The sequence below is a fragment of the Strix aluco genome, chromosome 6 (assembly GCF_031877795.1).
Source record: "Strix aluco isolate bStrAlu1 chromosome 6, bStrAlu1.hap1, whole genome shotgun sequence".
NCBI classification, from domain to species: Eukaryota; Metazoa; Chordata; class Aves; order Strigiformes; family Strigidae; genus Strix; species Strix aluco.
In genome coordinates, this window is record NC_133936.1 from 29,248,105 (window position 1) to 29,275,186 (window position 27,082).

At 37.6% G+C, this 27,082-nt stretch overlaps 1 protein-coding gene across 2 annotated transcripts in view; it reads left to right on the forward strand.

Annotated features, from left to right (window-relative positions):
- Window positions 1–27,082, forward strand: part of PARD3B (par-3 family cell polarity regulator beta) — a 431,776-nt gene that overhangs the window by 112,548 nt on the left and 292,146 nt on the right. For both annotated transcript variants that reach the window (XM_074829348.1, XM_074829347.1), the window contains exon 3: window positions 22,290–22,461. In XM_074829348.1, coding sequence (XP_074685449.1) covers window positions 22,290–22,461 — 172 coding nt within the window. The remainder of the gene's footprint in view (window positions 1–22,289; window positions 22,462–27,082) is intronic.

Below are 27,082 nucleotides of genomic sequence, written 5' to 3' on the forward strand. Positions count from 1 at the left end.
AGCCTGTTCTTTTCCCAGGGATTGAACCTTTGAATTTACTTCCACTTCTTTTCTGTAGCTCTTTATGGCATCCTTTTGATAGACATAGTAATAGCATCTCTTGCACATAAAAAATTCATTTTGTTTTATATGGCTTCTGAGTGTTTGATCTTAACCTTCCTATTGTTTTAACACTGTGCATCTCTAGTAAACACAATAACCACTGCTATAATGTATCCTTGCATTAGTCACTCCTATCAAAGGCTCGATCCAGTGTGTTTTAACATAAGAAATTATTCTGTTAGATTAAATGCAAAAATCTGTTTTTTCTTTTCCCCCTCTTTTGTTTCTTTTTCTTCCCTCCCACTGTGCATTGTATAGGCTTTTTATTTACTCTGCCAGATTGACAAGATTATAAATGAGAGCTCTGTGTGGAAGCCTCTAATTTTTCATAAGTAAATGAATTAATTTATCATAGCTGTTGTGTTTTATTGCTGTCTCCATGCCAGACTGGCCAGCTTCTTTATTCCCCCTTTTACCTTCTAAATACTGAATCCATGTCATTGTGTTTGACAGCTTTCTGATTCCCCTGTCAGATGCAATTTGGTGCTAATCACATTTTCTTTGCTTAGTGTCAATGATACAGGCCATGCATAATATTTCTGTATGTCCACTTATTTACTTGAAACACAGCTGAAATGTCTTGGGCATTAATCTGATGGAGCTACTACATTGAAATGCAAAAATGATGCTTGAGTAGTAAGATAATGTGGTGTGGCAGATGTGCAGTAGATAACATTGAGGCTAAACTACTGATCTTTACCAAGCTCTAATGCATTTTATTTGTTGGTTTTGCATACCTTTTCATAAAAAAGATTGTAATCAATTCTGGCTCATTAGAATGGTGTCACTTATAATTTAATTCCTTCTCTGCGATCAAAATAGGAGAAAGTACTTCTATTACACACACACACACACACGTGTGCGCACACACACACAGCCCCCCCAGTTTTTAAATACAGGCTATATCTTTTTATAAGGTTGTGGGATGCATTTTTATATATATGTCTACTTTTAATGTGAGTATTCATGTCTTTCAATTACTTGTGGTTTGGAATATTTTAACTTCTTGTTTTTTCTTTCATACATCTCTGCAGTTTTCAAAGCTGCTGTTAAGTGAGTCCTGAATATTTTAAATTTCTGTAGGTTCCTGTAGTCTCTGTTACTGAAAGCTAGAGCATGCTGTAGGTGTTCATCTCTTAATTCCTACAAAGGGTGGTTTGCAACACTTTTTCCTAAACTGTATTGAAACTAAATTTTGTAGTATATGTTTTCTCCAGTTACCTGTTAATGCTTTTTTGTGTTTTGAAATCCTTCTCTTACAACAAAATGAATGTTTCTAGAGAATGTGAAGAGGATGTGACCTTTAAATTTAGGTCCCTATAGTGCATATCAAGAACTTGGTCATGTGTTCTTGTTAGTATTTACCTACTGAATTATGCATTTTCTTTGGTTTCTGCATGTTTTTGTGCACTCTGAAATACTGCTATGTACTCTTCCACTACTTTATAGAAACAGTGGTGATGGCTTGTGAAAGACCTAACTGCTTTATAGGCTGTTGAAATGTATTCCCTCTTTGTAAGAGTGCACTTAAATGGGAGATTTGGGAAAGGATGTAGTGTTGATCTGTCATAAAACAGATGAATTTTGAGAAATGTATATTTTATGAAAAAATTTAGCCACAAAGACAATTCAGGATGTTTTTTTTCTAACAGCACCTTCTACATATGAGCTTTGCAGCTGGGTGTCTTTATTTTAGAGTATGTACTGATGTTAGGAGTAGGAGCTTCTGCAGCGTGAATCAGCAGTTCTAAAATACCCATCTCTTGGTATGGGAATTCTGTTCCCACACAAAGAAATAAATCCCAAGCTGAAAAACATGCTTTATGGAGAGCACATGGATTCTGCTTAATGATATTTGCATCTCTCCCTAGACATGACTATATATACTCCCAATAAAGTGTTTCAGCAAGTAATTAAAGTGTAATTACATGTGGGGTTTCTAATGATGTTATTTCTTACAACAGTGCAGTTCTGTGTATTCCTTGAGAGCTCAGGGTTCTTGAAACCTGAAGGTTCACCTGAAACCCTGAATAAAGGCTTTCTCTCTTTCTTTCAATTGCCTTTCTGTTTATGTAGAATCTGCTCACTTGTGCTTGAAACAAGCTGGACCATGAAGTTGAAGTTCTTTTTCCTTTGAAAAAGAGCAGGTTAAAATTCCTTACTGCTCTTTGGAGCAGAGGTGCTTACATTGACCCAGAGGGATGGTGTGTCCTATTTGATAGTGCACGGAGCAGAACATTCAGTTCTGAGATGTTTAATTCGTTTTGTGGTCAGTCATAAGTGATTTGACATAGCACATCAGTTCTCCTGTATGTAAAATTAAGATAAAGATTTTGTAAAGAACTTGAACTATTGACAGAAAATGTTGGTAAGGAAAAGAAGATAATTTCATGCTTGTATTAGTAACCTGGGACTTGAGGAAAAAAGTAGGCTTAATTCCAGGTTTGTCATGGATATCCTGACTATCTTGGATAAATCAGCTTCATTGTGCCTTCATGTCCGTTTGTGAAGTAGGAATGATAGTTCTGTCCTTCACAAGTGTTCATTAAATATATGTCTATATATACACGTATATTTGTGTATAGTTTTTGTACGTGGTTATTTTTGTGATGTTCCATTGTCTGTGTATTAGATATGGAGTATGCTGCTAACAGCAAATACACTTAATGAAACCAGTGCAGTTTGTCTGCTGGAGATGTAGGATTTAGGTACTTAATTTTAAGGAATTGGAATATAGCTGTTCTGTATTTTTTGTTTGTGGAAATAGAAAATGTTTAACTAATGACATGAATATGTCATCCATGAAATATGGAGAAATTCTTCATAGTGTCTTATACTGTTCATAATAGTAAAATTGTTGAATAAAAAAAAATATTGAATGAGAAAAATAATCAGATGCTTTGTAATTCCTAGCAAAGGCTGTTTACTAGCAGAGCTGCTAATTTTTAGTCCATGTTTCTTTTTAGGATAATTTAATAACATTGGTATATGCGTTAAATTTTATAGATTATCACTTTACCTTGTTGTTAAAGGCATCTGAATCTATGTAACGATAGTGGATCTAGAACTGGGATTTTGTGGTACCTTAAAATCAATTTACCTCATGATTATAGGGCAGTTCAAGTGCTACATAATATATTTGAGTGTGGACATAAATTCTTTTGGTTTTTTTACTTGTACTTTGGTTTTGTTTTGGAAGATACTGTGAAAGGGTTCCCAAGTATATGAACTGAGTATATTCAGCCTTTAGCCTCTGTGCTGAGATTCCCTGTGGTGATGATTAATTGGTGACGTGAACATTTGTGAGGAAATAGTGGAAGTGTCAGACTTTTCAGAGGGGCTATAACTGGTTGGTGGGCTTCATGTTCATAAGATGTGGAAAAAGTATCTGCCATATAGATAAATCTCCCTCTGTTAGTGACTCAGATGATGTGACTTGTGTTTAACAATACCTGAGGAAATACTGAGTGAGTTACTGAATGTTGGTGAGCCTATGATCTGGTTGGATGTACAGTACATCTTATGACAATTCTATTAATGTTCTGGGAGATTCATAGACTAATCAAGCTGGTCAACAGATGTCCAAGTTGAGGCAAAGTAATGGTAGACTCCTTCAAGGAGGGGTGGGAATATGACAAGTGATGTGCTGTGAACTTCCCTGATTTCTGTTTACATAGTACTGATTTGAGAATCTTGAACTTGTGGATTTGTAAAAGAGAATGGAAGTTGTGTTGAAAATGTATTTATCACACAGAATCTAGCTTTCATTTGCCCGTGTTCATCTAGGAATAAAGTCACTGATAGGGTGGTAAAGTGCTGTTTGTGTGCCTGTAACTGAAGTGTAGCTGTTTGCTTGGGATCCTCCCTTCAATATGAAAGGGCAGGCTACTTGACTGTTCCCACTAACAGGATCACGTACCATCATATTCAGTAGAGAGAAGCATGTAAAGGAAAGTTTTGATACTACAGGGTACACCTGGGCAGGTAATTGAGAATGTTCCAAGCGCCTGCTTGAGGTGGGCTCTTCCATCTGCTGGCAGGCTCATAGCTGGCACCTGCTGCATTGGTGCAGTTGAAACTGAAACATGCTCCTTGTACGCAAAACCACTTTTTTTTCTTCCCCTTCCAAAGTACCATATTATGACTTTAAAGGAAACCATCTAGAGACTTGCTAAAAATGACTGATTGGTTTTCAAAGCTTGCTAAAAATACTGAGATGGGGGAAGCCCTGTCAAGGTTGTCCTTCAATAACATGTACTTATGTACCTGGTATGAAATGAAAGTTGAAGCAGAGTGTGTTTGGTGCTCTTGGATATGGAAACTTTCAAAAAGGGTTAGGTGCATAATCACATCAGTAGTTGTTGCCTCTTTTGTTCACTTTTAATGCAGCTGCTAATGGATTTGTTCATGTTTTTTCTTTTTTTTTTTTTTAAAAAACCCCACAACAGTTAATGTGAGAATTAATATCTGAAAATGGGGATCAAGAAATCTTTGAATGTTAATGGTATTATGCGTGCTCTCTACCCCTTTATATTTGCATTCTAATAGGATTGGCATGTTTTAATGGCATTTAAAAAAAAAACTTCTGTAAAGAGATTGAGTGTGGGTAAACCCTCAGTGATGCACTTTTGGATGAGAAATTTGGGTTGCCAATTGATTTCACTGTCAGCATAACTGTGTTGATTGCAGAAGGGAAAGATGCTTTAGTAGTTAGTGGGGTTATGTCCTGAGATCCTAACTGGAGAGTAAACTGACTGAAGTCTAAGTGATCGAAAAGTAAACAAAAGTTTATTTGAAGTAATCGGATTGGAATTAAATATATTTCTACATTTATTTGACAGAATCATTGATTATCAGTGATTGCCACTAAAATGTTGATGTGCAATTAAATGTCTTTACATTAAATTCAACACTTTTTATAAAGAGGAAAATGCATTATATGCATATTTATGCAATGATACTTAGCATACATTTATTCAGAGTCTTAATTTTTACATTTAGCTTAGGAAATGCTGAGTGACAGTTCTTATTTAGTAGAATATTAATTTCTTCATGGCTTGTGTCAAGCTAGTTTTAGTAATTGAAGTTCAATTAAAGCTGCAGAGAACTAAAATGAATTTTAGTTAAGAAAAAATGGGAAACATTCTGGATGTGTATTGGGAAGAATTTTGCATTTAAAGCTGATATATTGAACAGAAGCAGTTTGCAGATGATGCATAATAGACTGTGCAGCTGATAGGGTAGATGAGACCAAGAGGAGTCTTTCAGGGTCTTGGAGCTAATGGTGCTCAGCTCTTGTATTTAGTTTTTATTCAGGGGCTGTAAGAAAGTAAGCCTGCTAAGCTTCCTGGCTTTTCAGTTCTCAGCTGATTTTTCATTTTGAATGAATTTATTGTTGAATTGAATTGCCTAGATAAACTGAAATGAGAATATATTCTTTGCCAAGAAGTGGCAGCCACGGCTGTCAGGAGCTCGTCATTTTATCTCTTCAGGAAGCTCTAGCTCCATGTGGTTAGCTCTAGGCTTTCCCCTCTTCAATAGTTTGAGTTTCCTTAAAATGTTACACAGGAACATGCAACTTGTGAGCAATCCTGTGGAGGGTAGGAATTGGCTGTGGAATCCTGCTCCTATTTTTAGTCTAATTTGCATTATCTAACAGATTACACAGCAGCCTTATCTCTCTCCATGCTGCCAAGTTGTGGTTGAAGAGTAGACCAGAAACGATTAGTATAAATTGTTATAATCTTGGTGGAATGAGTGCTGGGTCAACAGAAGCTGTAGAGTTTCTTGGTAGAGTCTGAAAGCATGGAAGGAGAGAAGTAGCTAGCAGGCTAGCAGAAGCCTTCTAGTAATTATTGTGATGACTTTGCACTGGAGCCCAGGGGAGAGGATGGAGCTGTCTTTCTTGCCTCTCCCCTGTACTAAAGCCCTGAAGGTCAAGAGGCCAAGGACTAATTAGTTATTAGTAGACTACCGACATAGGGAAGGATCAGCAGACTGAAATCACAGCTCTGCAAACTTCATTTTGATTAAAAACTGTATATTTTTCCCAGGTAATGTAAACAGAACGTATAGGAGAAGGCACAGAGCAAAATTAAGTGTTTACCACAAACTTGACCAGAACTGATGTTTAGTGTGCATATTCCTTGTTGCATTTCTGTTGTAATGTCTTTGTGTTTGATTTGTGTTAGCCTAACTTATTTAAAACTAATTCAAGTTCAAATGCAACTGTGAGGAAAAAACCCTAGTCTTTTATCCACCCACAGTGATTAATTCTGTTTTGATATCCCATGCAATAGATACTTGGAAGATTCTCCCCTGTCTCTTAATATCTGTGAAGAGTAGATGAACTTCTGTTTTTTTCTGTTCCTCAGCTTTTCTGAAATCCCTGAATCTCTGTGCAGGGAATGCCTGGAGGGTGCAAGCAAGAGCAACCAAACTGAGCCTGGCCTTTGGGCTCCAGTCTGCAGCCTCAGACTGTGTGGTGCCCTGAATTAACTTTTAGATTAAAGTTAAAACTGTGAGAGGAGGGAGAAAGAAGTGGCGCTTTTTTTTTTTTCTCCTCTTAAACATCTGACTCTTCAATTTGTGTCAAAGTGGATAGTGGACATCCTTGGCACTTTGGCAGTTGTGGCTCCCATTCATCACTGTGGAGTGTGTTGTTTTGGTTTTTGGTTGTTTTTGTCTTGGTTGGGGGGGTGGGTGTTGGTTTTTCGTTTTTGTTGTTGTTGTTTTAAAGTAGTTTGGGCACTCAGATCTTTAAATCAGAAGTGAAGTTACTTTTGGGGATCTTTCTGAAGACCAGCGTCAAATTCTGCAGTGTGTGTCTGCTGCATTTCTAATAAAAAGCTATTTAACTTACGCTGGATAGGAACCCCTGAGACTTGATTTCAGCTAAGGGTGAAAAAAAGCTCTTAGTCTCTAGGAAAAAAAATAATTTGACTGGAGGATAAGGATCCAAGGCAGCATGAATATATTTGTTAACTTGTCTGGAACTTTTTTTTGTGGATATTTTTTTTTCCTTGGGTTTTGTAAAGCCTAGGAAGCCTCAAAGAACAGTGTGCCATTATGAAAGTGTGGCTTACCTGAGGGGGACTGAATGCTCAGTGTGGTGTAGCCACAGAAGAATGGAAAGCTGTATGCATGGAGGAACTGCTTCAGAGGAGCAAGAATGTCACTTTCGTAATAGGGTGGCAGTATTACTTTTTTATTGGAAGAAAAAAATGTGTTAAAAAATCTTCCATAAAAATAGACAAAGAACTGAATCAATGTTTTTAGCATTTTCTACCAACTTGAACATTCATATATTTCAGACCGTTAGAATAATGTCAAGTAACGAGGTGATATGGCAGTGAGGAAGGCAAATGTGATTCTACTGTGAATCCATTCAACTACTAGTAGTAAAAAACCCATGAATTCCCATTTACAGGGTCTGGTGAGACCTCAGCACAGATAGGTCAAGGAATAGGAATGTTAATTTTTCTGGAGGAGGCTAAAATACTTGGCTAGTTGTGTGGCTTCAGTTTTGATGACTCTTCATGATATTCAAGATATTTGAAGAATCATGACGACTGAATCATTTGGGGAGAATTTTCTATTAGCTGAAAGTATTTTACTCCTCTCCCATTGCATTGTTTATTGAGTAGTTTAGCTTACTTTTGAAAGTGGAGCCTGGTATATCATTCACTTTGGGAGTTTTTTTTATAAAAAATGCTTTGCTTTATGAATAGGTTTCTTTATAATTTGTAATGAGGAGTGGAAAATGGATGAACAAGCTTCTCTGAAAAATCACATTTAAGATTTCTGAGTAATGATCTGAATGGTCTGAAGTCATTTATTCCCAAGACATATCACTGTTTTGCAGAGTATTCAAACTACTGTAATCAAAATTAAACTATGCCCTAAGCATGAAGAAATTGTATTTTAAAAGAAAGCTTCAGAACACATTAAAGCAGTATTTCAGAGTAACAGGAATCTGTTAATTGAATTCAACTTCTTGGTTGAATATATTCTTCAGTGTTTTTTATTATCTAACAAAAAATTTTAGTTTAGTGTAGGTAAGAAACCATGCTCGGTATTTTGCGGTCTGTTCATACAACAGGGAAGTTTCCTTTTCTTTCAATGCTTTTCTTACAGAAGAGTCTTCTTAAGAAATGTTAAGATAATTTTAATCATCATTCAGAGGTCAGACTTGCATTCCACATTTTTATAGCTAAATGTTACAAAACTCTTCATCAAGTAAATGATCAACACTATACATAATAGGGCATTGAAAATCAGCCTTGGAAATGAGGATCATGTCAAAAATCCATCTAGCAAGCAATTATAATATCACTTACGGAAAATGTACTTTGGTTTTATTTTTGGATCCTATACTGTTGTGGAAGGACAAGAACATACCTAGTGTTGTAATTTCCTGAATGGTTGTTATTTTTTCTTGTGTGTTCTGTTTTAATAGGGATGTGTTCATATTTGAATAACAAGTACCAATGTGTGGCTAGTAGAAGGGTACATACGTGAGATCTCGCAAACAAATTTCATGTCCAAGGGATGCATAACATGCACGTATACATACATAGCTGCTACTGACTTTGCAAATACCATTTTCTCAGTTGTATTCTGAATTCCAACTCTCAGAAAACCTTGAAGTACGATGTTTAATTCTACTGTGGATCTTGAAGATGATGTCAGCATATAATTTGTTTACTAAGAAATTAAGAAACAACTATGAAATTATGCTGTGGGCAGCTAATGCTAGGGTAAAAAATGACTTAAATTTATAACATGTGGATCATTCTTTTAAGGAGTATAATGAGCAAGGCAGCAGTAGGATGTCTGTTATGAACTGATTGCTGAAATGAGTAATTGTCACTGAAGGGTTTTTTGTTATTGCCAGAGCTGTGACTATCTCTGGAAATTTTACTTTTAGTTTCATTGTTTTCACAGTAATGGTGCATTAAGATGTCAAGTCAAAATATTTTTTTTCTAGTCCTTCTGTTCTGGTAGTTCATTTGGGAATGGATATTTCTGGAACTGCAGTGTTTGAAACCACCACGCTTCTTTTAAAGTTTCTGAATGTTTCACAATTCCGCGTATTACTGATCTTGTGAGATAGCATAACTTTATAGGTTTCTTCTGTAGTTGTTGTAGACTTCTTAAACTGGTTTGCCTTAAAAAAAGGCAGAAAACACAGTTCTTCTGTGAGTGACAATGATTGACTTTGTAGTCTTCTGTTAATGAGTATGATAAAACAAGCCATGCGAACTAGCCAATTACTAAATACATACTGAGGATTTTGGTGATATTCCCATTGCATTTCTGCTAAACTTCTTTCCTTCTTCTGTTCTTCTGTCTCAAATTTTATGCCTAAAAGGATCGTGGCATTTAGGAGCTTTCTTTAGGGACATGGTTGCTTGAGGTCAGGGTCAGCTGACTTCTGCTGCTGTAGCATATAGGGTTATGACTCTTCTGAAAATGAGGTCACTGTGTGAAAGGCAAAAGGTGTTTATTTTCTGTTTTTTCAAAGGGATATGTATGCATTATTATAATGCACTAGAAGCCCCCTAGGATTACTGTTTATTGACAGAATTAATAAGAAACTAGTAGAGACTGATAGCATTAGTTTATCATTAGGGACAGACCTTTCCTCATCAAGGTGACAACCAGTTTTGTAAGCTTACTTTTGCCTTTCTAGAGCCTGACATATAAACTGTCAGATACAGGGCAAATAATGCAGTCTCACTAAGCTAGACATCAGTAAGAATAGGACTCTTGGCAGTTGTAAATACTGAAATGTTTTTCTGCGTAGACAGAAACATAGTGTGAGAACTGTATGACGTGTGGCAACATCCCAAGATTTATCAAGCCTGTCTGTACTAATGAAAGTTGTTGTGTTGTTATGTTGTACAGATGGTTTTACACTTTCTGATGGGTTTTACAATTCAAGTCTTTTTTGTGCTGCTTTTTTTTTTACTTCTGAAGTTCCATTCCCCCATCCCATAATGTCCTCTGAAAAGATCAAAGCCATTTTAAAACAAATAAACAGCTAATTCATATGCTGTCAATGAGTAATTGTGGCCAAAGCAAAAACTTATTTTTGCACATGATGTATGCTGTCAAATTGGGGGGGGGGGGGCAGGCAAAGTGTGACTTGGTAGAAGTTCTGGGGTTTTCTGAGCTTTACAGCTAAGACGGCTAAATGTGCATTCACGTGGTTAGCAGAAGTGTAGTCATCAAGTCAAGGGAAGAAATTCTTCCCCTCTCTTTGTCACTTGTGAAGCCATGGCTAGAATATTGTGTCTGGTTCTGGTCTCTTTTGTGCAAAGACATTGACCTGCTTGGAGCAAGCTGAGCACAGGGTCACCAAAATGTTCAGGAATTGAACACGAGATGTGGGGTGAGAGGGTGAGTGAACTTCACAGGATAAGGGGGAATCTTACTGCTGTTTACAAGTCCTTAGTGGGAGGGTGTAGAAGAGAGTACACCCTACCTTCTTGAATGTGTGCAGTGAGAAGACAAGAGTTAATGGACATTAAGTGGTCATGAGGAAGACACTAATAAGATATGAGAAACTTTTTTTTTTTTTTTTTTTTTTTTGCATCATGAGGGTAGTCAAGCACTGGAACAGGTGCCCAGAGACTTGTGAAATCTTCACCCTTGGAGATGCACAAAACTGGGTTGGTCTCTGAGCAACCTGAGCCAGCCTTTAAAGTTTGAGCTAAGTGCCAGTGCAGCCCTATGTTGAGTGAAGGACTGAACCAGTGACTTCCAGAGGTCTCTTCCAGCGTGAATTGTTCTGTGGGCCCTACTCATTAGACGGGAATCTGGAAAAGATAGTAAAGTTGAAGTGCTTAGTTACAAATACAGAATGCTTTTTAACATCATAAATGATTGCCTAGAGTATGAAGAGCCATGCAAATTCCTAAGAATTTCAACCATACCCTGTGATCTTACTGACATGGTATCATTATCACTCTTCACCACAGTTTACTTTGGTTTAAATTTCTGAGGATTTTCACATGTTTATATAATCTGAAGGTTAACAAGCTGTCTTGGAGGACTCCACTTCCTTAAATTTTGTATTCATTATATGCAGTTGAGACACTAGAAAAGAGAGAAAAAGTGAAAATTGTTGGTACTGCAAGTACATCTGGCAGTGTACTGAAGGCTAATGCTTCTAAGTAGGGTCAGAAGCAGAGCAGTTATGAGAAATGATGATGGGCTCCCTAAATTCATTTTTTCCCACCTCCCTCTCAGCCCTGTGAGTTTCTATATCCAGATCAGATGTGACTGGAATGGGGAAAGCTAGTAGGGAGCAGTCTCTCTCTTGCTTCCCTATCAGCTTCTGCCCCTTTTATACAAAGCTGTGCAGTGTTTCAGCCACCTTAAATGGCATCATAGTGATCAGACAGCTAATGGGGATTTGGGAGAGTCCACAAACATGCATATGGATGGGCTGAAAAGTATGCCCAGGGTATGAGTAGAGTGAGAAGGAAACTACTGGAAAGGAGGACTGAGGGTACTGTGGGTGCTGGCAAGTGTGAATCCACATGACTGCAACCACCTTGCACATGATTCTGTCCTAGCTGTATTGATGCTTGTTTGTACCCACTTGGGGTTCCATAGAAACCCTGTTGAAAAACCCCCAGCAATGAGGAAGTTTATGAGTCCAAGAGCTGCTCAGTTTCTTCTTGCAGCTTTGTCTTTAACTAAATGCTCAGCAGCAGTCCACTTAAACATTTCTTTGTGTCTTAAATTGGGAGTGCCCAACAGGCTGGATTTTTACAACCCATCAGCTTTTCCAGGACTTCAAAAGCATCCGGAACAGGTGAGAAGGTTGGAAGAAGAGGTCAATACGGTTTGCTGGAGAGGTCTGCTGAATAGCAGGCAAGGTGCCTGCTAAAGTAAGAGTGGGCTGCAGGAACGCCTTGTGCTGCAGTAGGAATTGGTAGCAGCTTGAGGTCTCCTCGTATGGCTTTCCACCCCTTTGTGTCACTTCCATGTGTGACTTGGAGTATCCAGTGTTACTGTGTGTTCTCTGTTCAATAAAGATGCTCTTTCTATCAAGTGGTTTTTATGCTGTTATTGGCTTGTTTTATTGTGTGTTCCATAGGAGGTTTGCCAATGGAATTGGACTAAGCTGTTAATGTAGCATTAAAGTAGTATTTTAAGGTAAGATAATTCATATTATGCAATTACTATATTTCATATTACAAAAGTGAACATTTATTGATGTTTACCCACAATATAGTAACTGTTACTTGCATTTCTAAGGATAAACTGTCTTTATTTCAGATACCATGGCACAGTAAATTTTTCCTTTTCAAAGACTGATTACAATAAGTGTGTTTAACAAGCACGGTTCTAGTAAGTAATGTAGTCTTTGATATTAGTATCTACATTTTTATAGTACCATTTTAAATGGACTCTCCAAAATTAGTTCGTCTTCAGTAAGGTCCATATAGATGAAAGTACTCAGTTTCAAGGTAAACAGAAAGGAAATAATCAGTCTTGCATTTTACAGTCCCCCTTCCATTTGTTTTTTCACTTGGATAGAGAAAGAATAAAACCAAAGGGCAGTCGTTATCTAGCAAAACTCAGAAGCTATTTCACATGAAAACATAATGAGTGTGACAGGCTACAAATAGCATTGAACATGAATCTTTTACAGAAGAAAGGAGGAATGTCCTTTGCTATATTTACTTCAATCAACCCTAATAAGGCTTGTTTTATGTGTTTTATGCATCCGCCATCATAATTATAAATCCTTGACATTTTAGCACTAGCATTTATATCTGCCAGGGAAGCTACCCAGAGTCAACCCTCAAGGAATGTCTGTATTGTTACTATGGATCTCCATAACAGCTCTCAAGTAGTTACTAAGTGGCTTAAAAAATTACATCTCAGTCATGCTTGAAGGGCTCATCAAACTTTGCCACAAATATCAATGTTAAGTACCCAATCAGCTGCATTGTTTGAAGTACAGTCACGTGGGCCCACAAAGGAATAGGTTGGACAGGAAGAAGTAGTATATAAGGTCTCATCAATCAGGTAGATTTTTTTTTTTTTTTAATTTTGCCATGACCTTTCAAAAAAAAGAAAAGCAACCCCCAAACCTGCCAGTTCAGCTACAGGGAAATAACAGGAAGATAAGGATATCTTTTGTTTTTATGTGTGTGATCAAATCAGCAGCTAGACTTTGTGAAAAGCGTGCACAAAAGGGTTTTCTCAGGCATGATTTCTTAATACGGTTGTTTGGTTGTTTTTTTTTTCCCAACCTCCCTAGAGTAGTTGAGGACCTTCCCAAAATAGCAATTAAAATAAAAACACACACCAAAAGACAGAAATTATATCAGGCTATTAAGAAACTCTTGGAGATCTGGAAACTCAGGTTCATAAATTTAGCTAGCTACCCAAATCCAGTGATAAGACTGAGAGTTAAATGCAAGACTTGTAGTAACAAAGTGGTCCACAAGTTTTGATCTCCCCGAAATAATGGAGAGTTTGAACCTCCTCCGATGGCTGTAATGTCAGTAACCACAAATCTAATAAATTTAAGTAAATGCAGTCAGCATATTTCTTCAGCAAATAAAAATCCCATTGGGTGACTGGTAGTGCCATAGCTAGCACAGGCATAGTGGGGAGGAGCTGGGGAAGGAGCTCCAGAGGCTTAACATGCAGTTCTTTCTTTACACACTGCTGTGTCTAATTTATTCTCTTTTAAATGTAGTAAGTGATGGGCAAGAAGAGCAACTCCAAATTTCTTGGGAAGTAGATCTGCTGATTAAAATGTGAAGACTGGAAACAATTGGTATCTCACTGTTTGGACAAATTTTCACAGCTTAGTGATGATTTGAAAATCTCAGCTTAATTTATGAAGAAAATTATTATTTTTAAAGTATTACCTCTTGCCATAGCACCCGTTTATGGTGAAATTTGAAGCATTTGGCAGTATTGAGGACCTCCAGTGGCCCTGTGCATTTAAACCTGATCTCATATTCCACCCTCAGTTCTTCATTTTGTCCCCTGCTGTGTCCCTTGGGTTGTGCTAATACTGCACTGTCACTTGGGTAAGGATCCCTCCCTGTTACCAGGACACTCCTTTCCCTTCCCACAGAAAGAACTGGGACTTGGGCTGGGTCTGGTCTCTCTTGTTTTAGGCATGATGCTTCTTTTCCTATTTCGTATTTTCCTTGTATCCTTGAAAAGTTTCGAGATAGGAGGCTACCAGTGTTTATACTGTGTGCAGTAGGATTCTGTTCTTGGCTGCTTTTAGACAGTACCAAAAGAAATCTGAACAATAAGGGTAGGAAAAGCCAGGTAGTCTTTGGGAAGATACTTTGGTGTATGTAGTTTTGGCATGTAGGTAAACAAGATGAGCTGATCACCATAGCTTTCATGTAATGTATCTGTAATTTGTTTTCATACGTAGGTGTGAGGAAGGAAGGCTGCCATATGGTGTGTATATTGGTATTTTTCCTTGACAGCCTTTATTTTAAGTTAAAGAAATTCCAAGGCAAACTATTATGCAAGAATACCATTTCAAATACTTATCAGTATATACCAGAAGAATGCCTTGAAAGAACATTGAAGAAAGGCTGTAGAGCTCCAGGAAAGTTTTAAATTGAAAAATTAAATAACACTTTCATCCATTTTTGAGGTACCCTAATTACCTTAGTTCTGTCTATATTGCATCGTCACCAGTCTTTCATCTTTTAACCATTTGAACAGAAGTCTTTTATAAATAATATATAAAATCTGATTTTACATTAATGAGTTTGTGGAGTTCTGAGACAACTTCCACAGTGGTGGTATGAATTCTTTTTGTTCAACATATGGTACACTTTACTTTCTTGCCTCGATCTAAAGTGTTGTCCCATTGTGGACATAAGTTAAAAGTATAATCCATGCCTGTAGAAGAGTTTCTGTTAGTAAGATGAACTCTTTGAGAGAACTGCAGAAACATTCCTGCTGTTGTGTTCAGACTTCATAACATGTATGTTATGAAGCTCTACTGTGCTGTCATGGGAGCAGGGGTGCAAACGTTGGTACATCTTCATTAAAAGAGACAGAGATACGACACTACTGCAAGATTACAGACAGTGGTAGTCTAAGGAGATGTTAACTCTGTGATGTGTTGACAGAAGTTTGCTTTGTGTGGTTCACAGAGCTGAAGCAGCTGGTGATGGAGAGTTGCTTTTCTTCCTGGTTTAGTTCCCTGAACTGACTCACTGTGGATCTAGGAAGTTGTAGCACTTGTGTGAAGGAGGAGTAGAAACTAGTGGCTGGGAAAGGAGAAAAGTCAGGCCACTGCAGCCTCAAAGTAGGTGTCAGACTTTGAACTTAAGATGGCCTGGTGCAAACTGCTGACTAAAGAAGTAACTTTGTTTTTATCTTGTGTTGATGTTGGTGCTCGAATGTCTTAGATGGCTGGAGTAAAGAACTGACAAAACACATAGCCTTGCTGAAACAAAGGAGAAAAGAAAAAAAGAGGAGAGGATCCCTTTTCCTTTTTTGCATTGGTCATGTGTAGGCTTCTGTCAACTGCAGCCTTTCTCCATCTGTGTCTGGTGGTGTCTGAGGAGAAATGAAATTCTGATCTTTAAATATTTTTTTTTTAATTTTACTTTGAACTTTGCTGTATTCTGGTATCATTGTGTCACATAGAGAAACACTGTGTGTATTTCTAGCTCTGTTTTGTATGTGTAGGGACAAATACCAGATTATTCCTACAGATCCCAAATTGAGGAATCAGAGAACGTGGTAATGTGATGCTGTGATGACTGTAATTTTCTGCTGTAGCTTGAGCCATTGCTTCTCCTTATGTCACAAAGTTTGGCAAAACAGTCACAGAGCTATTCATTCACCCCTCCTGACAGCTCTTTTGTTAAGATGCGAGTGTTTTGTGTGAAAAGTCTTTACTATTTGATCCAAAAAAGGGATAAGTGTTTTGCTGCATCATTTTATAAGTAACTAATAATCACTCCCACAGGGGCTGTCAGAAGTACAGATATGGTTAAAAAAACACAGACTTTTTTCTTAAAGAAACTGTGGAAGTCAGGGACAGGCAGTATCTGAACAGGAAACAAACATGTCTTGAACAAAACATTTTTACTACCTTTGTGGTCCATAGTGAGAGAAGAATGTAAATAAAAGTTTTGAATGTGAAAAAATTAAGGGGAAAAATTTCCATCCAACTTGAATGAACAATTTAATACAAGTTGAACCTTTATTCCTTTTTGTGCTTTTGAATGTATTATTTCAGCTGTGGAAAATTGCATCTTTTCAATCATGTACTGATGCTTGCCTATGACTGAGAACTTCTCTTAGTGGTTTTATCCTGACAGTAATTGAAAGCTGATTAATTTAATTGCAAGCAAGCTTTTATTATACCTTTTTTTCCTTAGTACCTTGTGTACATGCCTGGTGTTCGGGGTCAGAAAGGAAATAGTGGTGTCTGTTTTCTAATTCAGTACAGAAAAGCTAGTAAAATATACAGGGTTTAACCTTATTAACAGTAATCTAGTTGTCAAAGTTGTAGTTTGAAGACAGAAATAATTATGAAACCTTTTATTTAAAATGGTGTATAGGGCAATGGAAAATCAGCTGTTTCTGGTTTAACAGACAAGTGCCTTAAAGCAAGATCTGTAAAGTTCTGCTATTTGTTCAAAGGTGAGGATGTTTTTCTTTGAAGTTCTGAAACTGTATGAAATTGTTTGTATTTAGTTGAGCTTAATTAGCAAGGACTAAACCAAACCTGTTGCAACTTTAGTTTAGAAGGACTTCTTTTTACTGCTCCTTGTGTGTATGGTGTATATCCCAGCACACAGTGAAGCATGGCCACAGTGTATGCACATGAGCTCTGTGCTTGAACACGGTTCTGCAGGTGCCTGCAAACAGAGTGACAGCAAAGCTGCTGCAGCTTGGGCTTATGGAGGTGAGTGCAACTCATTTGGGAAGGACTCAGAGCCCCTGGAAAACGTAACATTTCACATGGGAACAGAGGTAGGGGAACACTTGTCTTGCAGGGAATTTTTTTTTAATGAAACCTTGCATCAGTTTTCTGTGTCTTAGTGGCCGGTAGTTCCCTGGTGTTCAGCCCCTTTCAATTAGTAACATCATTGCCTGCTATTGGTATTTACCTATCTTTTTGTATATGAGGGTTGATTTTAGTTGAATGTGTGTGTGTTGCTCTGCATGTTTGGGAATATAGTCACATAATTTTTACATAATCTTGTTTTACTTTTCTGCAAGCTTTGCAATTGAAATATCAGTAAACTATTGAAAGAGCTGTGCCATAGGACAGCAAGGAAAGTTAAAATTTGGCCATACTACATTGCCTTGTAATAAGCTTGCCACTTAACAGTCAGCAAAAATGCTAATAAAATAGAACTGTCCATTATTGCTGCCTTGTGTTGTGACTACGTCAGTATCAGTAGGGAGGAGCTCATTACTCAAAAATGACAGTTAAGTGCTAAATTTTGATAATGTATTGATTGTCTAGGTCACTGGTAGGTTAATAGAGATTACAATAATACTGGGGTAGAAGCATTTTACCTAAATGGAAATACATAGATATCTTTCACAGTAAATGTTAATGTTATTTAAATAACATTTTAAAAAAGGAGATGCTTGAGTAGAGCAAGTGTAAAAAACCACAACAGAGCACCAGCATAACTTCTACAGTTTAAAAATGTCTAGAGTAATATTTTGATATATTCAAGAAAAAACATCAGCTGACCTACCGAACTCTCAATGTTTATAAATATTGAACTGTAAAGAATAAACTAGTGTTGCAAACAATATTGTTGTCATGATATGTTTATGGGAGATTTCTTAATGTGTTCTGAAGCTCTTTTCCATCAGAAGAGGTTTGAAGTCTGATCCAATTAAAGAATTTTCCATACTGGAAATGAGAAATCAATTACTACAATTATTTTTGAATAGTTAATTTACATAACCTTAATTGTATTAATTACTTTTGAAAGGTTGAAGCTGATAATTTATAATACTTTGATTGATTAGCAGTGTATTTATGTATGTTAGAATTGCTACTGATAAGGTGCTCCTGCAACTGCAGTCCTGAGGAGTTCTCTCCCAAATAAACATTTTAGAAAACAAATGGCTGTTTATTTCATTGGTGAGGAAAGGCATTGCACCTTTGCTACCTCCACATGGAGTACTGAAGTATCTCCTTTCCACACTCTCTAAAAAATGGGAGTTTAGATCATGTCACTTACTTAATGGTGTGTTCCAAACTGTAAAGAAATACATTTTCTTCATTTTGTTCAATCTGTTAAAATAGTGCTTAGGTGTAGACTAGGGAACTGCGGGCTTTTTGCTGAAGTCACTCGAAGAATGACAGCAGCGAGAAGCTTCCTGGCTTTCAGATGGGCGTGAGGCCTATGTGGTTTAGCTTGGATGAAACCTTCTGGCCCCAGGCCAGGCTCTGTGGCGGGTGTTTGCCTGCTGTTGGCTTGCACCTCTGCCCTGCCTGCTCCAGCACGGAGTATGGAAACAGAGTGCTGGCGTGGATAGGGCTGGAAAAGGGTTGGTGGTGGAGGTGTCTCTTTCTCCTGACTGCTGAGGGAGTTGGGAGGAGAGGAGCTGATGTGTCTCCATCTGCTGAACTTTCTTGATAAGTGAATGAAAATGGCAGCTACTTTAGGATGCAGAACTGGTCCAATCATCAAACTATTTGCAATCCTTCCATATAATTAGGCAGGTGAAGGTGTGGGGGTTTTATCCACTTTCAGGCACTGTGATTTCTCTATGTCATTATGCCTGAACCCCACTCGTTTCTGGTCAGCTGTCAAGCCCATCATTTGACTTATAAACTGTTAGCTCTTGGGCAATGTCACCCAACACTGGGGCTGCTGCTTTAGGGATCCTCAGTGGAGCAACGGCACAGCAAAGTTGTTGTTACAATCACAACTTTGTTTTAACCTGGACCCTCTGCAGATCAGTTCCTCTTACACAACTAACACCCTAAACCCTCTGCAGATTGGGTCATTCACTAATGTCCTCGACGCTCTGCAGACCAAGTCCTTTGAACGCATCAGCCCTTGCTTGAGCCCAAGGTGCAGGCACACACAGACAGAACAACTCCGCCAGCCCTCAGAGGGAGCAGCCGGAGGGGCGATGCCCCAGGCCCCACCGCCCGGCAGCTGCAGCCTCTGTACCTGCCGGGTGGGTCCCTGCTGGGCCACCTCTGTGAGGAGAGGCACGTACGTGACCAGGCAGGCACGGGCCATGGCACCTGCCGCAGAAGATGGTGCACAGGGGGTAGGAGCAGGAGCACGGGTCCCAGGGAGCCAGTGAAATTATGGTGGTGTAGCCATAATGCGGTTGGCCTTTCTGGGCTGGCTGGGGGTAAGCTATCATATCTTACAGCCATTGGAAGTCTGTCTGTGACCTTATTTGTCTGTTAAAATGATTTTATATTACCATTTCTGCTAAAGTTTCATTTGAACTTCAGGGGAGTAAGGAAAACGTATAGTGCTTAGAAACCTAAGTATGCGATAGTACCGTAATGCGTGTGAGCCTGCAAGAGTGGCAGCGCAGGGCCAGGTCGCTGCTCTGCTGTCTGCTAGTCACCAGTGGAAAACACTTGAAGAAAGCGTATAGAAATAGGGTGATAATAAGGTCAATGTTCTTCTGGTTTACCTTTCTGGTTTTTACTACTATGAGTTTTGGGGGCCTTTGAGTCTGAGGTAGTGCTTGCGTCTTTCCATTTAACAGTTCTTGCTAGTCTTTTCCATCAGTTTCTCCAATATTTTTAGCCAGTCCCTGCTTTTGGTCTCTGCAACATCCTGGGGCAGTAAGTGGAGAGTCTTACAACATAATATAGTGTATAATATGCTAGTGTGTGAAACCATGGGGAAACTCAGCTTAGTCCAGTTGAGGAATTCACTTATTTATTCCTGTCAAATTACAGCTGAGCTCCATTTACTCTATTCTACATTGCAAATGCTCAAGTGAACTTCATGTCCTATTATTGCTTAAAGTGCTCTTAGTGCCACGGTCCTACGCAATCTCAAATTTCCTCTTCATTAGTAACAGCCTCTTTCTTAGAAATAAAGTTTCCACAGCAAAATTGAGATTGAGAAAGCAAACCTTTTGGTGGGCAACAGTTATAGAACTTCTTGAATCATGATGGACTTACATAATAACATGAACATGAATAGTCATTTTAGAAACAAATGAAAGACACCATAGGTTGGGGGTTTTTTTGGGTACCGAAGAAAATTTCTGTGATGTGCTGGTGTCTGGCTCTAAGGCTGTATGTAGTTGTGGGGCATAGCAACAGCCTGGTGATGAATGCAGTGTGAATACCTGGGTAGTTTCTCTGTAATGCAGGACTAAGGTACAAAGTTGTCTTTGTTACTGGAATTAATCTTTCCTATATGCTTTGGACAAATAAAAAAACCAAATTGTGTGTTGTAAGAGTTAGTTGTATGGCCGTGGAAAGGGAACAGGCTCCATATGGAAAAGCAGAGCAAGTTTTCTACCTAATTATTTAAGGGGGTTTGTGTGTCTCTGAAATATGCATTGGTGAATGTAGGCTGACACATTTCTAGCAACCAAATTATAAATGAGTGGAAGACCTGAAAATGTCAGTTTCTTCCTTAGAAGCACTTCAGGATTTTTTTTTTTTTGTTTTTCTGTTCTTTTCCCTCATATATTCATTTCTTCTCTTAGGCAAGTTGAGTTCCTTTAAATGTTTGTCTCTCTGTTTCAGTATACTATTTATCATAGGATATAATTTTTGATACTTCTTGGAAGTGTCAGAGGAGATTTGATGTACTAATATTTTTATACAGAGAGTGTGCATGCATACCGTTAAAGTAACACAGAAAGTAGTAAATCAATCCTTTAAACTTGTTTCTGTGTATATCTTGACGTCTAACCAGTTGTGTGTGTTGTTTTTCTTAGCTAATCATGAAAGACTACTTTAGGATAATCCTAAGAGTTCAGAAAAAGTGAAATAAATTAACACCTTAAGATGAAGATACCTTGTACAATGCTTCGTAGGCAAAGTGTTTGTCATTGTATGGCATGAGAACTATCCCATGTCAGGTAGCGGGGCAGGAAAAGCGCTTGAACTGCTGCTGTTACCTCCTCTGCTCTGGGAGAGGGCTCTGGGGGTCAGGACACGATAAGTCTTCTAATTTGTTTGAATTAATTGGGAATTAATCAATTTTTTTTTTGTTTTTCCAGAACTAGAACAGAGTTAACTGTTTTCCTGGAACTGTAATGCAGTTTACACCCAGCCATGTGTATCCGAGTCACATGTGGATGAAGCTATATGCACGTTATCTGATCACTTTGTATTAGTAGGGACCAAAAGGAAGATTCTTGAGAAAGGCCAGGTTAGCTGAGGCAAAAAAAAATATTTTTTTTTGTGATTTTTTTTTTAGCATTTTCACATCAACATTAATGTGAGTTTGTACAGTACACTTTGCAGTCTGTCATTGCTTAGTCTTGACCTTCCTGTGAGCCTGAGACTGGAAGAGTCAGTGACTGAAGGACAGTTTTCAGAAACAATGTACCTGGTATAAGCTTGCAGGAGAGAATGGGGGGAGATGATAGGTACATGGTGTGTGGAGAGTGTGTGTCTGTATGTGTACTGGGCTGGACCAAGAAACTTTCAGCCTTACAGAGGCATAGGTTGAGTGACCAAGAATACTCTGCACTCTGTCACTGTGTGGATGTATCTTGTCCTTGGAATGTAATTATTATGTACTTATAAATAAAACATGTATTGGCTCACTTGGTACAGCTTCCATGGTTGTGTTACTTTTGTGCAGTGTGTCAGTCAGTAGCACTAAATTTTTTAAAATAATAACAGCCTCCACCCCCAGGAATTAAGTGCTATTCTGTGTTTTTAAGCATGTTCATCCCTAAATGTTTTGTAACGATGTAAAATGCTCACTAATGGTAGCATGCTAGCTCTGAAAAAAGCATGTCAGCACAGGGCAGTGCTGAAGCATATACTTAAGTCATATTGAAGTCAATGTATTTAAACACAAATGTATGTGCTTTCCTGAATCTGTATGTTTGTTGTTAGCTGTTATGAAAGTTTTTGTACTCCCAATGAAGGACAAGTTTTGTTTTTTTAAAAAAAAAAAAAGTAAAGCTTGGGAATACTTTAAATATACAAACTGTATTATCTTTTGTTTTGATAGCTGATTGCTGTTTATGATGAGCAAGAAACTCACCATAAGACTGATGGCACCAATGGCAATTTGACAGACAGAAATAGCCCAGACTCTTTTGAGACGGAGGTAGCAGCACAGCTGGCTGCCTTTCAGCCGATTGGTGGTGAGATTGAAGTGACTCCTTCTGCCCTAAAACTGGGTATGTATGTCTGGCATTGTTATTTCTAATTTTTTTTACCAATATATAGTACTTTCTTATTTCTTTTTTTCTTTTCTGAGTATGTCTGTAGTCCGATTTTCTGTATTTAAAAAAAAATTTTAGCACCCTATTGTTTTGCCTTGTAATTCAGTGAACCCAATTGTAATGACAGAAGTAGGGTTTTTGAACAATTGATGCTTAAGACTGAGCATGGCAAATTTGCACCTGAGCCTTGTATCCTGCTGTATGTTATGCCTATCCATACAGCTGGAGTCTCTCCTTTTTTCCAATTTTCTTTGACTGGGTAGGTTGCTGACAGTCCTTCATTGTAATCTTCTGAGAGTGGAATAGATGAAACCTATGCAAAGTATTTTCAAGTAACACAGTCATTGAAAAAAGCCACAGCATTTTTGTTGAGGAACCTGGTTCAACAAGTATAAAACTGCTGTGTGCAAATACTTTTACTGATTATCTGAGCTAGTGCTCTGTTTTGAGGGTGGGAGGTAGAAAGAAGGAGATGCTGATTGCAAACAGTTCAGCTCTTTGCCTTTGCAGAAGTTGCACAGCAGGGTCTGCTTGCCTGTCTGACTTTCAGGTGAGCAAACTGTTATTAGGAGAGGCTTCTGCTTAATTCCCTCTTATACAACCTGAGGTGTTGCTACTCCGTTCCCCTGTGTTGTTTCAGTGTGCCTGGAAGGCCGAGAGTTCAGACACTGGTTTCCAATTATAAAGAGCTAGAGTCTTGTACATTGAACACAAAGCAGTTTGAAATACTTTCTTGAGAGCAGGCTATACTGTCACCTAGATACTAGATATAGAAGCTTTCAAAACCAGATTGAAGGTGAATCCTCTTACTATCTGCCTGTAAAGCAGTAGTACACTGACAGCATTTAGCAAATGAATAATGCTTAGGAGAGACTTCTCTGCATCCCACCACAGCTCATGGCTCAATTCAACCCATATTCTTGAGTAGTGCTGGCAGTCTCCTAACGGTGTGCAATAAAACTTCTGAGTGTAAATGGGTGGGGTAAGGATAGAAATACTGCCTCTAGTTGTGCTACTCCCGTGGAGCAGTCTGATTACAACTTCAGAAATTGAATATTCACTTGTCTGTTTATTTTAATTACATTTTTAAAGGAAAAGGCTGATTCACAAAAACAATGAGCTAAAATAAAATTTCTAATAAAGCTCATTGGATGAGGCTGTGTAACTTCTAACAGAAGTCTGTGCTCATTTTTGTGCCTGATGTAGAAAATACTGAAATTTGAGCTGCATGCAAATACTTAGATTCAAATTTCTGTTTTAATGGATCACTTCTGTTTTTTCTATATTCTAGAATATAGAAAAATATTTTTCTATATTTAATGATACACAGGAATTTCTCATACCTAAAAATCTTGGGAAGATACTTATTCTTGCCATAACTTGTATGTATTTGAGCTGCATTTTTGGTAAGGATGAGGTATGGAAAAATTTGTGGCTAAAGGTTCAGTGGTTTGCCACTTCATTCATTGCATATTTTTAAATAACACCGTATAAACACGTTTTAGCATGTTTTGGAAAGCAGAGATTGTTCTCCATATAATTCTGAGCCATAAAGAAAAAAAATCATTGAGAGTGGTTTGTCTAGCATACTTTTGTACGTAAGTTGAGGATTAGAGATAAGAGTATTTCAGCCTCATGCAGTTTTGTGTAAAACAGTTAAATGCTAGAGCTCTTCAACTCACCAGTAAGCTACTAGGTAGTTCAGTTTTTCAGTTTTCATAGCATTTATGTAATCCTTCTACTACAGAGTGTAAAGGAGATGAAATGTAACATGAGAAGAGCAGCCAGTTAGGATTCTATTTCATTTTCAGTGCAATACTAATATATATTTGAAGTTAAAATGGGTGCTTGCTGCTTAAAATCGAGAACATAAATATGTCTGTCTCAATGGTTCTCTTTCAGATTGTTTTATTTTACAACACAAATGAAAGATTTTCTACCTGTCAGTCCTATAAACTCAGTCTGCACTCTGAAATGTAATTGTTTTCTCTTCTGCATTTTTACATCATGGATTACAGTTCTTTAGACTTAATTTTTGGCTTTATCTTTCCTGTACAATTCTCTGGACCTTAAATTATGTCCCTATTTCCACTAGAGGCAAATTGAAAAGTAAATTAAGAAATAGAAGGACAATTTGGTTGCATCAATATCATTGATGCATGAACCACAGTAGTCTGGCTCCCTGTCTAATTATTGAATTGACTCACAGTTGCTAGCAGAAATAAATAATAACAGCAACTTTAAAAAGCTGTTCTTATTTTGGGAGCAAGAATGTGATTAAATATATATGTAGCAACCAAGTGTTGCTTTCCATGGTAGCCCCATGCCTCAGGAGCGGTCATGTGCTTACCTTTTAGAGTATTTTTCCAGAATACCTTTAGGAATGAAATTCAGGGAATCCATTGTTATATAAATTGTCAGATTGTGAAACAATTTTGCCTGTTAATTTCTGTTGGATGTTTTGTATTCTATGAAACCAGATCCACAGTTTTATGTAGAAACAATGTCCATTTAGTGACCTTCTCAGAGAATACTTAGAGCTTGATGCTTGATAAGCACGTGAAACTAAACACTGTTCTCAAACATGAGAGAATCGGCACAGATTTTAGAAAAGGCACTTGAGATACTGCCTTCAATCTTTTTTCTTTTTTATAAATTGTGTATTTGATCCAGTTAAATTAATCATATGTTATACCTAGTTTTAAAGCCTTTACTGGGTAGGTAGAGATGGTGATGATGGGAGAAATACTTTTTTATTGTATGGTTACTTCTTTCAGGTTTTTTTGTGGTTGTTACCCTTTAGAATACTGATCAACTTGACTCTGAAGTAATAGTTTTCCCATTATGTAGTTAGTTACCCTTATTTTTCCTTTTATCACCTGTAACTTTGAAAGCGAGCCAGAATAAAAGCAGTCTTGTATTTGACTTGAAAGCTAAAAGTACCTTTTGCTTCCACATACTGGCAAAATTTTAGAGCAAAAGTAAGTTTATTATTTTACTTATTATCAAATTACTTACTTAATACTTAGCATATATCTCCTTAAAGCAGTTCAGGAAATTATTCAACTATTTGTTTTCTCTTCCCTGAAATCAATACATCTCCAGTTTTAAAGCTAACTCAATGTTCTCTAACAGGTGAAAATGTGGGCTCTTATGTTTAATTTAAGAAAAATGCAGGAAGACTTTAACTGTTTATGAACACAGTACCTGCTGTGTCCCTAACATAAGGTGAGGTGCAAACATTAAGTGCCTCCCTCCTCCCCCTGCAAAGCTGGATTATCAGGTGTTGTTGCTGACAGTGTCTGAATTCAGACTGCAAAGTAAGCAATACCTGATAGTTTCTTACAGCTGAAAAGGCTTTACTGAAGTTTCTGATACTCAGGGCCAAAATTACCAAGGGAAACAGTAATTCACTTCTGTTTAAGTACATAGGTCTCAATTTGGTAGTGGGTTTTGTGTCCTGGTATTTTCCTGTTAAGAATGACTACCGCAGTGGTGACACGATGAAGTAGTTGTTCCTCCACAATCTACTTTTTCCGTATTCAGGAGACGTAATACTGCCAAAAAAATCTGCCATCATCTGTTCAAATGTAGATGAAAACCCAGTGATGAAGTCACATGTACTTTTGCACACACAATGACCATAGGTTTTTTGAGAAGTAGCAGTGCTGTCTTCATTCTTGTTTGGATAGGTTGGACAAGTAATGCTGTATCTTACTAGAAACCTCAACAAAACCTGAAGAGGGGGAAGGGGCGTTGCTTATTTTGTTTCTATTCAGTGTAGATCTTACAAGTATCTTACTTTTTTTGGTTTAGTGAGCAGGAGAGTACTGAAATTAGATTCTGCAGAGGGACCTTGGGTTCAGTTTCACCTCCAGTTCCCCTTCTATTTTTTGTCCATAATTCAAGTATATAGTGCAAAATAATACCAAGGTTGGCAGGGATTTGTCAATTGTACTGAGTTTCTCCTATAAAAATAAAAAATAACCTTTTAATACCAAAAATCTTGGTGTACATGTTTCAGTTGGCAATGAAATGTCAAAAAAAAAAAATCATCCCCATTTGACAGAAAATGTGATTGAGTAAATAATACATTTCATACTGCAATACAAATGATAATAAAACAGCTGTTAATATATATTACAAAATTTAAAGACACACACAACCATTTAATGTGTCCAGTGAGCTGTTTGAAACAGTGAAGAAATGGTCATCTGATTTTGATATTTCTTCGGGTAAGCAGAGAACATTGAGACATTTTTGCTGAATTTGCAGCAGAGAGAGCTTGTCTTGTGAGACTGTTTCTTGTGAGCAGAACTTCCCAGAGTACACTAGTGATGTGGACACTACAACAATTTTCAAAGAATGATACAGGCAACTAAATGCCTAAATAGCTGATTTACATTTGAAAAATTGAATGGAGATAAATGTCAACATCTCTAACCCCAAATACTGTCATAAATTCCTCATTGCCATTTTTTACATTGTTTCTTCAATATAAAACTGTGGGTAGACAAAAGCTTACAGTGAACAGTGAAATCACGGTGTATTGAATACTTTTTAGCTGCATGACTTT